The 16,897-nt window shown below is 40.5% G+C and overlaps 1 protein-coding gene across 2 annotated transcripts in view; it reads right to left on the reverse strand.

Annotated features, from left to right (window-relative positions):
• Window positions 1-2,822: 2,822 nt before the first annotated feature.
• Window positions 2,823-16,897, reverse strand: part of SHROOM2 (shroom family member 2) — a 131,713-nt gene continuing 117,638 nt past the window's right edge. For both annotated transcript variants that reach the window (XM_074147900.1, XM_074147890.1), the window contains 4 exons: window positions 15,977-16,528; window positions 14,960-15,140; window positions 10,011-10,283; window positions 2,823-5,674 (listed from right to left, as the gene is read on the reverse strand). In XM_074147900.1, the coding sequence (XP_074004001.1) occupies window positions 5,408-5,674; window positions 10,011-10,283; window positions 14,960-15,140; window positions 15,977-16,528 (1,273 nt within the window). In that variant the 3' untranslated portion in view covers window positions 2,823-5,407. The remainder of the gene's footprint in view (window positions 5,675-10,010; window positions 10,284-14,959; window positions 15,141-15,976; window positions 16,529-16,897) is intronic.

Below are 16,897 nucleotides of genomic sequence, written 5' to 3' on the forward strand. Positions count from 1 at the left end.
AGCAAATAAAAAATATTTCAACGGAAGTGGGTACGTGGTGGGAATCTGATACTTCTCTAGCGGTACTATTGTATTTTAGGTTAACAACTCGCACCTAGTGAGCAGGAGATGCACAGAATTCCTCGTCCTGCTTCATCCCCGTGGAGATGCCAGAAACCATCACATTAGCAGTGCAAATATTCTCAGTATCCCACCCACGGCAGCAGCCAGCACCCGGCAAGGTTTTCAAAAGAAGCAGCAAGCAATAGGTAATGGCAGTGAGCGGGTAAGTTTCTTGTTAACCTTACCAGTTTGCTGCATCCAGAAGAATTAGAGGAAATAAGAATTCGGTTTGTAGCAATAGACTCCACTAATAGTGACATCTTTGGCAGTAGAGGAAGGCACAGCCTAGTCACAAGGCCATCTTCCCCTGCCAAATTAAGGAGACTGCCTCCGAGACAGAGATATCAAAGCACCTCAAAATGAAGCCATTGTGAGAATTTTTAATGTAGGAGAGAGAGAAAAAAAAAAAAGGCATTTTACTAGTCTCGGTCTCAGGAAAGGTTCAACTGCTTTGAGTGAAATAAAACTCTTAGCCTAAGATAAACGACAGCCGTCTAAAGTATCTGCCCACACGGCTACAACTGAGAAAAAGGTCCTAAGCATGGCCCGTATTGAAAAGATTATAGGCATTCTGCCTGTAGGTTCATAGATTCATAGATTGGTCCAGGCCGGAAGGGACCTCCAAAGGTCATCTAGTCCGACCTCCCCGCAGTCAGCAGGGACACCTCCTACTAGACCAGGTTGCCCAGGGCCTCGTCGAGCTTCACCTTGAATATCTCAAGGGAAGGGGCCTCAACCACCTCCCTGGGCAACCTGTTCCAGTGCTCCACCACCCTCATGGTAAAGAACTTTTTCCTAATATCCAATCTAAATCTCCCCTTCTCCAACTTAAAACCATTGCCCCTCATCCTGTCACTGCAGGCCTTTGTAAACAGACTCTCCCCAGCCTTCCTGTAGGCCCCCCTCAGGTACTGGAAGGCCGCTATGAGGTCTCCCCGGAGCCTCCTCTTCTCCAAGCTAAACAACCCCAGCTCCCTCAGCCTGTCCTCATAGGAGAGGTGCTCCAGCCCCCTGATCATTTTGGTGGCCCTCCTCTGGAGCCACTCCATCAGGTCCATGTCCTTTCTATATTGAGGGCTCCAGACCTGCACACAGTACTCCAGGTGAGGTCTCACCAGAGCAGAGTAAAGTGGCAGAATCACCTCTCTGGATCTGCTGTAGGTGTGCTGTTGGAGTCTGGGAGAGAAATGACCTGCTGCTGTTTGAACCACATTGAATTTACTTCAATTCAGATTTTCTCCTGAGGCGTATTAAATTACAATTAAGCTAACCTACTTCAAATGGAATGACTTTATTCATAGAAACATTATAAATATAAAACAGTAGGTAGGGAGAATGAAACCCAGGATTTCAGAGGCGAGCTGCTAAACCACACGGGTAACCCATTGTACAATTTGTGGATCATTATAATTAGTTAAGTTACAGACTGGAACTGCGGTAAGTGAATGTGATGTCCAATTTACCACTGCTAACAATTGACCATATGTAGTCCAGCACTTTTAAGATGTAATTATTAATTTTTATAACGTCTACTCTGTGGGCAGGTTCCACCCAAGTATGTAGAAAAAACAATTTATACTCTAAAAAAACCCACAACTGAGAAGCCCTTAATTAGGACAAATCTATGAAATTCTGTAATAAATAACTGGACACCATTAAAATAGGAGCTACTATTCTACTGCGCACTCATCATAATGCCCTGCTGCCTACTGGATTGCCACCAGATTTCTTCAACTGTAAAAACTGAGACAGTTAAGCACACCAGAATTAATCAATAGAGCTTGATTACAAAAGAACACCGTGGAACAGTGATTGCTTTGAAATCTGAGGGTCTCAAATACCCCAGAACAGAAAATAAAGAGCAATTTTTCCCAACTCAAACAGTAGAGAAAAACTAGACTGTTATTCCCCTATAGCTGCCATCCTGGACGATACCAAGTGCCCAGGAAAGCAGGCACAAAGAGTTGGTTGCATGGACATGCAGAGGGAGTGAAGAAGGGGGTGAAAAGCATTAGTAGAAGTTTAGAAAAATCCTACAAATACCCAAGTATTTTTCCTTCCCTAACTTCCTTTTCCCAGAGAGTTTCTACAATAAAAACCTTCACAATTAATTTCCAGGCTCTCTCATCAAACATTATCTGTGGTCACCTCTGCAACGAATTTGTGCACACTTGACAGTGTTTCCCAATAAGGCAGAAGATTCTGCAGCTAATCTGAGAACCCCCAAAATTAAACAGCGTCTGTGGAAGTCCGTGGGAGATGGAGAGTTCACAGTGATTTGTTCTTGCAGAAAAATCTTGAGAACCACTGATATCTCCATTTGAAGTATCATTCTAAACACAGGACGAAGCCAGAACAGTGCAATTACCCATGCAGAAAAATTTTAACTCCTTCCCTGGTACATACTCCATATGTCGCAAGAGACAGATTTATTTTATCCACCTCCTAACACATCTTCCTTTCTGCCCTCTCAGATTCACACACTTAAAATACTGAAGACATGAACGCACTTCTGGTACTTACTTACACTGGGAACTTGAGAACGATCAGTTAAGTCAACATGTTAAGTAATCTCTGAAAGGACTACTTCAGACCATCAGATAACTGAACTGGCCTTTAAAAGCTATAGACGCCTCTGATGGGCACCACAAGATGGCTAACACTGCACAGCAAAACAGTAGGTTTTGACAGTTAAAACTGCACACAAAAAACCTAACTCTACATTGAAATATACAGTTTATTTTCTCAAAGTCAAGCAATACCATTTGCCAGTAGATAAGTGTCAGGCAGGAAAACTGTACATTTTCACTCTGGGCTGCAGGATCCAAACAGTTGGAGAAACATAGTGGAAATCTTTCACTATACAAAGAGATCTAGAATTGGGAACAACGTAAGGTGAGGAAACAGCCATCCCCAGGATGCCAAAGGCAAAACATTAGCACCAGATTTTTTTCAAAAAGCAACAGTGTAGCTATTTACAGATTTACATATAACATTGGGAGGCAACCACCTTCAGGTTCCCAGGGTGAGAGATTTTCAATACAGCTTTAAAAAAGGAAAGGAGAGAATGGTGTCTACGCAACTGTTCTGTGAAAAGGATAATATATATAGCATTCACAATATTGCTACCTTTTATCAGAAAGATCTAAATCAAAGTACTGTATACAAACACGTTGTAATTATATTATTATTCACATTTCACATACACATTTCAGAGTAACCACAATATGTAAAATTTTTAAAATGCCACAGATAAAACAATGCACACTTTTCTCCAAGCTAAAAGACAAGCATAATTTATTTGGGAATTGTTTAGTTCTGGGTTTGTTATGGTTAAGGGATAAGTTTAAGGACAAAGGGGTCACTTGTCCTACGAACATAGCAGCAAATAACTGTGAGATGCCAGAGACTACATTTCTGAACTAGGAGGACGATACTAAGGTCAGCTGTAGGCCTTGTAAAACGGTAGCTCCATTTGACCTCAACTGATACACACCAACATAATTTCATTAAAGATTTGGTCCAGGGATACAAAGTAGTGCACTATAATGGGGGCAACAGTCCTTTTTTAAGGTTTGCACCTGTCTGTAAAAGGAACTGGTTCCAGAAGATTTCTGCTCTGCAGTTCCCCAACTTGCAAGGAATTCGCTTCTCTGGTTCTCTCCTCACAAAAGAGGGGATTCAGGTAAGAAGGACAGAAAACCTTTTGTGAATGCTGTCACTGCAGGAATAGTGGGAAGAATTCTTTTCTTTCTCGTTTCAAAACCTAAATACTTGTATTTTCAACCTGCTTAGCTAGAGACTGGCATTCACATCCGCCTTGAAAATGGCTTCTTGTTGGGCAACCTGTTTGTCTACAGAGAGATAAATGTTTTCTGTGCTACAATGTAAATGGCATATACACAGTCACCCAAGACTTTCTTTTGCCTGCAAAACTTCATCTTAACGTAGAACTTGACATTTAGACTACAGAATTTCTCTGTAGGTATCTGAGCAAGCCAGCGTAACATGTTACTGCACTAAAACATGAGTTAGCACCTCTTTTTAGAGCTACTGGAAATCATCTGTTGTAAGTCAACGGCAGTATTACCAGAACACAACCAGTAAGCTGATACTGTGAACCAGCATCCTCTCATTTATCATTGTGCAATGGAAAAAACAAACAAACAAAACCCACTTATGTTCACAGTTACAAAGCAGAGTTGCTCCGAGTAATGCACAGTATTTACATGGCAGAAGTTGTTTATATTGCATTTGGTAGTCTGAGAAAGAGGAAAGAACAAACAGCATTATGTAGGTCAACTTCAGTATAACTTAACTGTCTATATAAAACCATCACAATGTTGAACACTTAGAAGAAATATAGAAGCAGTGTCCTTAGCCTACATTTACTTTCATAAAGTGTAGCGGTTTTGAGGAAGAAAGAATAAAAACATGCATAAAAAGCACAAGAATGAGCATATGAGCTTTCTAAATAATTTAGATGAGAAATGTTTTGAACAAAATCAGCACAGTACTTCCAGCCTGTTTCTTAAATCCAGTACAACTTGGTAAAGAAAATTACTTGCATTGCAGTAAGAGGGTATACAACTACGTCTTGTAAAATAATTTTCTAAAAAAATCTTCAGCAAGGTAGCCATTATGTGACTTGCAAGCTGGTTTAAGAAGCGTTTAACTGAGACTGACTGTAAAGTTATTTTCTGGAAGGGGAAAGTGCCATCCTATATACAATATTACAAAGAAGTGTCTGATGCCACAGGATCAGAGTGACACTACATTTCAGCAATCTGAATATATTAGCTATAAGATGCACGCTTCCCCTACTTAACGTGTCTTTAAAAAAAAAATAAAAATAAAAAGCCACTAAATTTAGAGCTTCTAAATTTGTGTGCATTCATAAATTGCTGTTGGGTTTCCCAGCAGTCTGTACAGCATCTGAACATAAAGGAAGTATACAACCTATTCTAAAAATCGTTGTTTGCATGCACAACTGCCACAGACTTTCAACTTACTGAGCAGAAAGGTCAAGAGTCTATCCTTTTCTGTGGAGTTTTCTGTGAGTTAAGCAATGAGAAACAGCTGTAGAGTCCAGCAATAAAAATGTATTCTAAAAAAATTAAATAATACATCATCTCAAAAAAATGAAAGAGAGCATTATTGCTGTTGTGAGAGCTATTTTTCTCCTGTGCACTTGTTTCTCTACCGGACACTCAGACAAGCCAAGATACTCATTTGTATACTTGGAAACTCCCCCGATCCCTTCCTTCTTTCCCGTTTTTCACATCCTTGGTCAAACGCAGTCCTCTTATTTGAGCCGTTCAGGTTGGAGGCTGTCAGTCAGACATTTCAGTTGCTCTTCCCCCAGCTTGATCTTGTCCTCAAGCTCTCGCTGCTCAATGATGAGGGCTGACTTCATTTTTACAAAGTGCTCATAGTCTGCTAAGTTCTCCTCACTCAAGTAGTTCGCCAAAATGTCAAAGACAATGCGCTCTCGACGATCCAGGTTTTCCTTCAGTTCCTTGGCATCTTCGTGTTGCTGGGTCAGCAGCTTCTGCTTCTCTACCAACGTGCGCTTAGGAGAAAAGAAAAACAGTTAAAAATTCACTGGCTTCACTAGGCTGGGACAACAGCTTCAGTGTTTAAGTCTCAAGTCTGTTTTATATGCAAAGACAAAGACCTTCCTGAATACTTAGAAAGGTGGAATAAGACTGCTCCTTAAAGTTTATTCTAATAAAATGCATTAACGATCAGGAAAAAAATTATGTAGTGAATCAAGGAAAGATGCACCATTCATTTCAACTGGCCTCAACAGCAAGAGCTTCAAAGACTACTTTACTGTTTAATAAATAGTTATAAGATACAGTTGCTTTGAGAAACATTCAAGTTCTCCAGATTAAGACTTCACTCAGCAACGTCTTGTATCTTCAATATACAGCACCAAACTTCCACGTTGAAACAGCTGTGGTTAAAGAACCTACAGGCAGACTAATTAATGGAATGATTTGTTCTTACATAGGTCCTGACACTGTGGTATTTTGCAGTTCTGCTGCATTCCGCACAGCTTCTCCACAAGACAAAGTCGTGTGGTCTTAAGATACAAGCAAGAGCTGTGGCAAGACAATAGAAGTAAAAAAAATAAAAAAGCATCATCTTCCCAAAAGGGCTGTAAACTTTCTGCTACGGGCCCTCACAAGAGACAAAATAGGAAAAAGGGAGAAATGGAGAAACGCACGAAGAAAGAAGACAGGAGCTACATCCCATTCACGCACAAGTATGACCATGTAGGGTGAGGGACATCTCACCCAACTTCACCTGTCTACACAGTAGACAGCCACACCTGAATCACTCAGCTACACTCCTTTAACAGTATATTGAAAGAAACTTCTTTCAGATGTCTACTTAGAAGTGATTGCCTTTTTCCAGCGACAGAGTATGGCTGGCCTACTCTGACATCAAGAATTCCTGTACAGACTTCTGAACTTAATTAAAAAGTGTCCTTATGAGGTACCACTCCGTAACTTTTAGCTTTGCTTCAAAGTTGAATTTTCTTTGAGAACTTAAGTCTTCAAATAAACCACACTCTGTTTAAATAAATGTGTCCATTTTTTTCATTTGGACTTCATTTTAAATCACACATGCTATGATAAGCCTGAAGGATTTACAGAGAAGTGTTTTGTAGACTACAAAATACGAGTCTTTTCAAGATGGAAGCATGAGACAAAGGCGGATACAGACCAGCAAGCTTTAATCGACCCGTCAGAGTTGCACATGTATCCTGTGCTGCCTCTTCTTCTATAGACAGCACAAAACTCAGAGGGGGAAACGCTTTCAGACTTGTGCTCTCAATGTACTTAAAATCTACAGCCTAGATTAACTCAGGATTCAAAACATCTATGGGAGACAAGTCACAGAAATCACACGTTATTAGACAAACCACAGTTCAGTCTTCCTTTGAGTGCCTGCCAGGGAAAAAAATCCTGCTGCGAGTTGCAAGCAGAACTATCTGCTGCAAAGAGATGGAAGTACTGTTCTCCTAAACTCACCAGGGGAACTAGCAGCCAAACCCGAGCTCAGGAGCGTGGTGAGACTGTTCCCCAGGGAAGCCGAGCAGCTTGTGTGTACACTGAGCAGCAAAAAAAGAATTAGACAGAATTTGACAAACACAAGAGGGCATATATTAACCAGCTGGTAGCTCAGTTGTAGAGTTACCTGCCTAACCTTGGGATGAAATAGCTCTGTTTTTCAAGCCATTTGCTATCATTGTTGACAGACACAAGAACAATTCATTGTTTAGTCCTTCATAACAATTCCTGAGATTTAAGTTGTATGGTTTCTTCTTACCAAGCCTATGGCATGATTTTAAGATGAACATGAGTAATCTGACAGTTTAAAGAGAGTAAACACTGCTTTCGTTACAAACTTTGCATGACACATTAATACCTATACTCTTGCGGAGGTTTAGGGAATATCTCAGAAGTGGGATGCAGAAAGGTAGAAGGCAAATGAGATACCTCTTGAATTTCCTTCTACCTCTGTCGAAGATGACTAACACCAGAAAGCCTGTTTTGAAGGGTAAGGAAAAACACACTGCAGGCTCAAGATACCATTCTTGAGGATGTTCTTTGCGCAATGGGTAAACGGCTCACCAGGCCTAAAGGCGTAAATGAGGTCAGATGGTTTCATCTGACTGACTTCTATCAACCAAAGCCAAGCAGAGTGCAGAAGGGCTTTTTACAGTTATTATTGCTCTGAAGCCTCAGACAAACATGGGCCATCTGAAGCTCCTCTCATGAAACAATCTTTGGCTCTTTCTAGCACAAACCTTTCTCAAGAATTGCTTGCTGTTTTGAACCACAGCCACATGAAGACGGATTCCCTTCATGTATTTGACCTACCAGCATCTGGTTCCTAAACTACTATCCCTGGTACTTGTCCCTAATCTTGCAATAACAGGTCACATTTTTGGACTGCTGGTTCAGTGCTTTAAGGTTCTGAACACACCCTGGCTTTGATTGATAAGGAAAGTAATGAGAAGACACTGGCCTCACTGTGTGGAAAGGAGGAGGCTGGTAGCTATTTCAGATGAAGGCCCTTTCAGAAGCTAAAGTTGAAATATCTGATGGTGTTCCTTGTGGCAAGAGACCTATGACAGAGTATCTAATAGTCAGAATATTAATTCAGCAGTGATTATTTGCCTGCTGACAGACTGTTTATTTAGAAAGTTTGCTGAGCTGTTGGTGGTTCCTAGAAAGTGCAAAACTATCACAGTAATGTTTATTAAACAACATCAGCTTAAAAAAAAAATTAAAAAAATAGATCAGTCATCACTAGGGATTTGATCCCCAGGGAGAAAAGTAATCTCCCCTATTTTGTTTATACGGTATATTAGTAAAAAAATACCAAATTGTAAAAAATATGAAAGGATAACCAAAAAAGCCACACGCACCATTTTAAATTCAAAGATAAGCACGTATAACCCTACATGTATTTGTATTTATAGTCAAAGTACCTGGGGATTTGATCCATCTGAAAAGCATCTCTGACCAACACTTAGATATATTTCTGATGTTACTATTGCAAGACTTTGGTGTCAGTGCATGAGAAGATGAATGGGGATTAGAAAACGTTAGGGATTTGGATTTCTGTCAATCTAAATTTGACAGCAGAGCACACAGACAATTTCAGACTGCCCTCACTACACAACCTACTCACCTTCTTCCTTTTCCACATCCAGCCAATAAGCTATTTTTATCACAGCTCTCAAATGGTGTTTCCTATATGCTCATATCATCTGGTTGCTCCTTCCCCAGCTCACACTCCCATCCTTGAGCCCATTAGGCAATGCAACCACATTTAGAAGAAAAGAAGTCTAAAGAAGGATTAAATTTCTTTATGTTTTAGAAGCTTTGATCTGCCCTCTAATAAGCTGTCAAATACCTTCCCTTTGCCTCAGTCAAAGAGGGGTCTGGACAGCCATTACACAAGTATTTTTGGCAGCAGCTAGGGCCAAACAGCAAAAATGCAGCTTAAATCTAGTCCCAGCACTTACTGGTTCTTATTGGTGAAACAACAGAGCATGCTGAAGAAACACAACATGAATCCACAGCCCGTGGAAAAAATTCTGTTGCAACACTTAGGTGGACTGCTGGCATTTCATTCCCCAACTATAAGCCAAAAATCTCACTTCACATTCATTTAACTGTAGAAGCTAAACTCACTTGACGTACCTGCCCCCCACCCTATTTTATTTAATTTAGCCTTTAAGTTTCACACACGTCTACATCTCTCCTTTGGTGCATATCTGTATCGCTAGACAGCTGCTTCCCAGCTAAGGCCTGATGGGATCGGATATGGAGCTAAACAAAATGCTGCTGGCAGAACTGGGGTCCAACAGGTAAAAACCACCTCAAACACTCCTGAAACCTTTACATCTGCTGGGATTCCTCCACATCACTTTGGGGCTCTTCTGGTTGGGGAAAACGAGAGATGAGAAACATTTTCTTTGAAACAACCGTATAGATTTTTATCAAGATCCTTGTTGGATATAAGGAAGCCTGTAAGCTTTCTGCATTACAAAGTGACACTCCTTTTTGATATCTTAAATTGTTGGAATATTTTTGTTTGCCTTCTTTTTACACTCTTATCAGTAGTTCTCCTTTTTCTTTAAACTTTTGCTAAGTCTGTTTTCCAGTGTGTTGCACCCCAAACCACCACTTTTCCCTCACCAAGCCACCTGTAGTTTTGGCAGTCTTAGCAAAAGCAAGGCAAAGAGAAATCTAAAGAAAATGGCCTTAATAGATTTCTCAGTTCGCTCATCTTGAGATCTGCTATTTAGATAAAGAAAATTAAGCAAAACCCCCCACACCAGGGTCTCTGAGTGCAGCAATATTTTTATTGGCCTGTCTTACCCGTTCTTCCGGAGAGGTATTTTCATCCAGGTTATTAAGGGCATTTTCCACCCGGGCCAGACGACCTGATAGTGACAGCAAGAGGTTGACCACTTTGTCAAGGTCACCGATAAACATCTTGAATTTGTCAAATTCATTTGATTTGCAGACTTCTTTCACAATGGCCTCTACCTCCTCTCCCAGTATATTGTTTGCTTGGATGTCTTCCAGAAGTGTCTCCCGTGCTTCCCTCAGCACCTGAAGCTTCCTACTAATGCTGTCAATAAGTTCTTGCTGTGAAAAATAAGAGAGGATGAGAATTTATTAGCACTGCTGCATTTTTCCTCACTTCTGAAAGTCATGTCAGAAATCTAGATTTTAATACACTGAAACTCCCATGCGGCTTTTACAATGAGTGCATCACAAATAAACATATGCCTAAGTATATGTCTAAGTTCTATACCTCTGGATTTAAAGGTTAAGGAAGTAGGTGCTCAGCTTGAGACCTGTGTTAAAGCAATTTACCTTTGTGGCAAAAGATGAAGAACTACCCCCACCGAAATCAGCATTCCTGCTGCTTCTTTGAACAGCTTCAAAGCCTGCTATGGAGCAGCATAAAGTACAGCGCATCCTTTTGTCTATAAACACCAGGTCCCTAATACCTTTCTGAGGAACTACACTTAGGAAAATAAACGGTACCAGGAAAACAATCCTGTGTTTTCCACATGACGCAGTTAAAACTAGGGCACTGTCTAGCTTTTTCTTCCTTTCTGCATAATATTAGCATCCCTCCAATAGCAGTCCTTCCACTCTCAGAAAATCTTAGTGTTAGCACTGCCTTACAACATTTCTGTAGGGAAATCATAATCCCTGTGGCACAGAACAGGGAACAAAGTCTACTTCTTTATCGTACAAAGCAGCCCTGTGTGAAGCTGTGCAAAGTGGCTCTGCCAAAGGACCAAACATGCATCTTTGGCTGTCACTGTCCTGTGCCAGGTGAATATACCACCTCATCTGCGGTTTGTCGGGGTTTCTTTAATATAATCCCCCATTGCTTGGGATGGACATGGCCTGGCTTAGAAAAAGCATGTCAGGTGCATGCACCAGCAGAGCCAGACCCAGAGCCCAGATGTCATCCCTCAGTGACCTGTGTCCCATCTGTGCTGCCTGGCTACGTCCCTGCATTTGGGCAAGAGGGCTTATTTCTTATGTGTCCATTAGCTTTCACTTGCACACAAGGGGTGGAAGTCAGTTCAACTAGTTGTCTACCTTAACATGAGATGAATCACACCTTAAAAATGCCTCATTAATTTAAATGTAGACGCCTATTTAGTATTCAGTTAATTTCAGGTAAGAAAAATTTCCAAAGCGTCCTCTCCAATTGCACCTCAGTGCAATTTCTAAATGAAAATTACATCCTTTAAAATAGTCATTATTTCACAGTACCCCTTCAATTTATTTTTTTTTTTTAAATTACTCATGACATTCTTTAGGAACTCTGCTTTCTAAATGCAAATCTGATTACAAGCCTTCATGATTACTGAGAAGCATACTGATAGCAGGTACTGCTCTCAGACACCACTGAACAGTCATTGCCAATTCATTTTGGGAACAAAAAACCCAACAACAACAAAAATAGTCTGCCATCTTAACAGAAAGCAACTACACCCTGAAAATTTAACAGCCTTTTTGAAGGTAGAAATTCAACACATGGATTATCCCGGCCAGTTTTCTCCTTTTTGATTTAATATACTCAGGCCAGGTTAATCTGGATTTGGGTTATCTGTTAGTCTGGGTGCCCAAAAGATTAAGGTAGTAAGCAGTTCTACAGATGCCTGCTTTACTGACTGATTAATCTGCAGGATTTGATTTTTTCCCCCCGCTTCTCTCAATGCAAATGCAGTTTGATTTGGATTATGTAGGTCACAGTGCTACGCTCTGATTTCCCTCAGATGACATGCACATGCACAACACTGATGTTTCACCATCCAAAATACAAACAGGATAGTGTTGCGCTCTATATTACTTATTACTATCTTGCATTTTTCACTTCTGCAGCTGTGCTATGACCATACACATGCTCAACTTTACCAATCTGGTCTGACAATCCAGAGCAGCTCTCTCATAAAGTTTCCTTCTTAAAATAAAAAGAAAAAAGAAAGGGGGGGGGGGGGGGGGGGGTGGGGGGCAAAAAGGCAAAAGCAGTGCAAAAACCTCACAACCCATGCCATTTTTCCCAGTATCATCCTATTTAGATGCCCCCAAGCAGCTGATGCTAGCCTCTAAAGGACCACTTTTGCAGGTGAGAAGGCCATAAGTACTTGCCCCTCTTTAAGACGGTCATATCTATTAAGAATTGGATTATGATCACTGATTGTTTCCTATCCAGATGAAGCAGCAGCTGTGAGCTCACTCCATACTTTCGCTAAGCAGCAGAAAACCTGTATCACGTTCAGTATCTACTGAGCCAGAAGAGCCCCGATCTACATCTTGAAACTGGCAGATGAATAATTTATAGCTGTGAATTCTGTACCCGTAAACAAGAAAACAATAAAACCTGATCCTTTCTCTAGTAATTCTTGCTGATTTGACTAGCAACACAGAAAGTAGCTCAGCAGAGTGCTGCTCAGGTGGTTCACTGCTTGGCATGCTTTATGTAAATTACTCTGCTCTCAGCTCTATTTCACATGAAGTTCAGGCCTAAAAGCAGAAGAAACCTGGTATTCTTCAATTATTTTTACACCCTTGAGGAGTTGCTGAAACTCTCCTAAAGGCCAAAGGGATACTTCCTCCTCAGCCACACATGGATTTTTCCTTACAACAAAAAACATTCTTGTGGTGTCTTCAACATCTGTTCAATATTTTATAGTTGTGGTAAATCTACATTAAATTCAGTACACGAGACACACACATTCCATTCCTGCTAGCTAGGAATACAGGGATTTAAAATTAATTAAAAAAAAAAAAATTATCAACCCTATATGAATTTCCTATACTTATTCCAAAAGAAAAAAAAAAAAAAAAGGACCACACATTTCTGGTTTGCAGAGCAGAGAATGACAAATATTACAATCATTCAAACATTCCACAGTGGACTGCAATTAAGATATCTCGTAACAGAACTGACCCATTTCTAGGAATCAAGGAACAGGTTCTGGGCGTATGCCTCCTCTAAAATAACTGAAGTTGTAAAGTGTGCTATTAAAGTGCTCAGGTCCTTAATGATCCCTTGTTAAACTATTGCCAAATATGTGAGGCTGGACCAAGTTACATATTCTGGCTGTTTTATAAAGATGCCTTGACCCACTTACCACGAGTTTTATACTTTTTCTGACAAGATCCAAGATGAAAGCCCACTGAACTGCATCCCAACGCATGTGGAGGAGCAGGGCGAGAAGTAAGTAGGAATGTGTGTGTGGCTACAATAATATGTATATTCAGAGAAGATGACGGGGGAGCTCTGCTAAAAGCTCTTCATGAAATACTTCCTATCTCATATGATTAGTGGTGTATACTGGAGCTGAGGGGATGGAGGAAGGAGTATGTAAAGGGTGAACACAAATCAATGGCACTTTCGCTTATGAAAGTTTTAGGATATAGTTTCTTGGGCAAGCAAGAAAGGTTTAATTTTAACACTCCCATCCATACATATATTCCATACTTAATGAGAAGGAAACTAATTCTAGCAAAACGTTGAACGTGACCATCACGTGTGGCACCAGATAAAACCAAATTATTCCAAATGCAGTGAAATCCTTAATTTGCTTAAGTAGTACAGCTGTTGGATTCAGTGGCTGACTGGTGAGAGGGTAAGGGCAGCTCTCCCGCTGCAGCCACGCCGTGCCCCCAACAGTGCACACCGTATTGAACTGCGCGATGCATGGGGGCAGAGGGAGGGAAGGAGGGGAAAAAAATACCCCACAGAGTGGTAACAGAAAACACTAGTGTGCCTCAAATGCAGTGGCATCCACTGCTGCACTGAACCAGAGGTAGGAATCTCTCATTCGTAGCCACTAAATATATTCCTAATATTTAACTAAAAGACATTTCCTTGGGACTGGATTACCAAATGTACTTTGGCAGTTGATTATTAAGTAGAGTTGACTTTAACAGAAAAGATTTGCACACCTCTGCATTACTGGCTTAGGTAAACAGAGCTAAACTACATCACTTTGATTGATCAAACAGACCATTTCCTCCAGCTTATCCATACTGGGAACTATGATTAAAATATTTGGTGCCAAATCACTAATGACATAAGTGTGATGATTTCAATGTAGGACGACACTTTCTCAAACCACAGAAATACTATTATATCATCACTTTAATACTTATGGGATTATGTTGATCTTAAATCATAAATAAAACAGCAAAGGGTAAGGATGAACAAGAGTGGAGAAGATGGCCTCCTTTCTAATGAGTTACTTCCACTGAATCCACCAAGTTCATTAGCTGTTTCCCACCATTAATGTTATTAATTTGGAAGGTAGGAGAAATGGAAGGCAAAGTGGTTTGTTGCTCATGAAAAAAAAAAAAAAAAGAAGGGGTGGGGCTGGGGAGTGTGTGTGTGTTTTCTTCTCTTTCATGACAAACACAAATCCTACACTTAAATTTCAAAAATATGGAGCAACTAAAATCACCACCCAGTTATGAGATACGTAAGCACTGTTTCTTTGTATATAGCAAGTGAGAGAAATACACTAGAATCTCAAATGAAAAACAGTATTTGAAAATAACCTCCCCAAACCTCCTCTCCTTGGATCCTTCCGAAATATGTATCAAGCTGCAAAAAGCACCTAATATGAAGTTCCTAAATTCCCCCCCCCCTTAAAAAAAACAGGCTGATTTTCCAAGTAATTCTGTACATCTAGAAAGCCTTTTATTTAGCCGTGTTTACCTAGCAAATTCACAGTTAATTAAATGCATGCAAACAAGAGCCTCCCGTAACACTTTTTAGAAATATCTTTTACCTTCTTTTCTGACAAGTCATGATCCAGCTCATCTTCAGAATCATCCTCACTCTGCTGCTGTTGCTGCTGCTCCTGCATGTCCTTCATTTTAATCAGCAGCTCTGCCTTTGGTGCAGATGTGCTGTAGTAAGTAGAATTGGTTGTCAGGGAGATGGCAGTCGGTGCGCTCTGCTCCTCTTTCCTGGTAAAAAGTCAAAACTTTCATTAACTGCCTTGACACCCTAATCGCTGGAAAGAAAAGGCAATCTTTTAGAGCCATCATTTCACCAAGCAAGCAGGGGGTTCAACAGACAGCCATTACCTATGGAAACAGGATAAACAAATACTGGCTGTGAAGAAAATTTCTGTGAACTCACCACACGCCCACCCAAAGCTAAAACTGAAGTGGTGCAGAAGACCTTTGACCATAACAATGAGTGAAATGGACCTAAGATATCTCAGCTGGAAACAAAATGTAAAGCTTCATTTTAATAAGTAGTGCAAAGACCTCAGTGTTTGGAATTACATATGAACTTCTCAAGAAGGCTAAAACTTAATTTGGTAACTCATATCAATAAAACAGAAGACCCACAGAACATCAACATGGATGGAGTTTAAATCTTCTCTTACTTTGTTCTCATTCACTTCCAGGAAATTTCTCATGCCCACTTCAAGTTGTCTTTGTAAATTTTCATCACATAAAAAAGGCTAAAATATTGTTCTTTCTCTATCCAATTAATAGACCGGATGATCTTGGTAAAATATCTAATCACTATGAAATGGGAGAAGTTAATTATTCCCTAAGTTCTCACACAGTTTTCAACCAGGTCTCAGGAAATTTTTCATATTATACAACACCGTACTTTTTTTGTCACTAGCCGTATCATTAGCAGTATTATGCTTCACTGCTATTCTAATGGAGAAGTCTTAGAAAAGCCCCAAACCTCAACAGTAGGAAGACCCTCACCTTTAGCCCCCTTGGAAAACTTTGGACAGCAGCTCAAAAGGAACGACTGGCCTACAGAAAGTAATACTCACTTCTCCTCTGAAATTTTTGGAGAGGGAACTTTTGGCAGGAGCTTCCTGCGCTGCTGAGCTTCTTCTAGGAGGTGTTCATCTTTAGGGAATATTCCAACCATCAGATCCATTGTTGTTTTTATTTTCACATTAGGATCTAATATGTCTGCTAGAGATTTATCTCTTCCCACAATCTCTCTAGCTAGTTCCTCTGACTTCCAGTCTTCAAGGGTCTTCTCTTTGGCCTTTACATAGCTGACTGCTGGTGTGGCAGCACTGCTGTCCTTCAAGTTGCTCCCAGGTTCTTCAGCTGGTTGAGGGTCAGCTGGTTTGGTTCTGGCTTCTGGCTCTGGCTCTACACCTTGCCTGGTGTAAGCACAGAATCGAGAATAGGATTGCTCAGAAGTGCTGAGTGTTTTAATTTGGTCCTTTTCCAAACCACTGGGTAAAGCAGGAGGCTCCATAGTACTGACAAGGCTTTGCCGACTTTCCTTCTCTGCGTTGCTCTCAGAATGAACTATCTTGATGGGAACCATTTTCACGGTAGTATTGTTGTCTATAACCCTTTCAATTCTGGAAAATAAGGAAAATTCATCTTTAGAAATGGAAGAATGTTACATCTCAATTTATATCTGCAAATCAGAGGGGAAGCCTAAATATGAAAAAAGGAAGATAAGAGATCTAGGTAATGGAATATTCCTTGCACTGTACCTCAAATCCTAAACCTACATGTTTTCTTTTCTGTTCATACATTTTAAATAGTATTAGTTCATCTGTAAGTAATCCTAACATCAACCTAGCACAATACTCACAGGACAGGACTTCTGTTTGCTTCCATGAACGTGCGGGTCCAACTCCAGCAGCCAGGCCCCAGATTTGAGACAATGCTGCTGAGCTGCCCCTTTGCTACCACACATACGGAGGAGGAAAACGTGCCTCGAG

The sequence above is a fragment of the Numenius arquata genome, chromosome 1 (genome assembly GCF_964106895.1).
Source record: "Numenius arquata chromosome 1, bNumArq3.hap1.1, whole genome shotgun sequence".
In the NCBI taxonomy this organism is placed as follows: Eukaryota; Metazoa; Chordata; class Aves; order Charadriiformes; family Scolopacidae; genus Numenius; species Numenius arquata.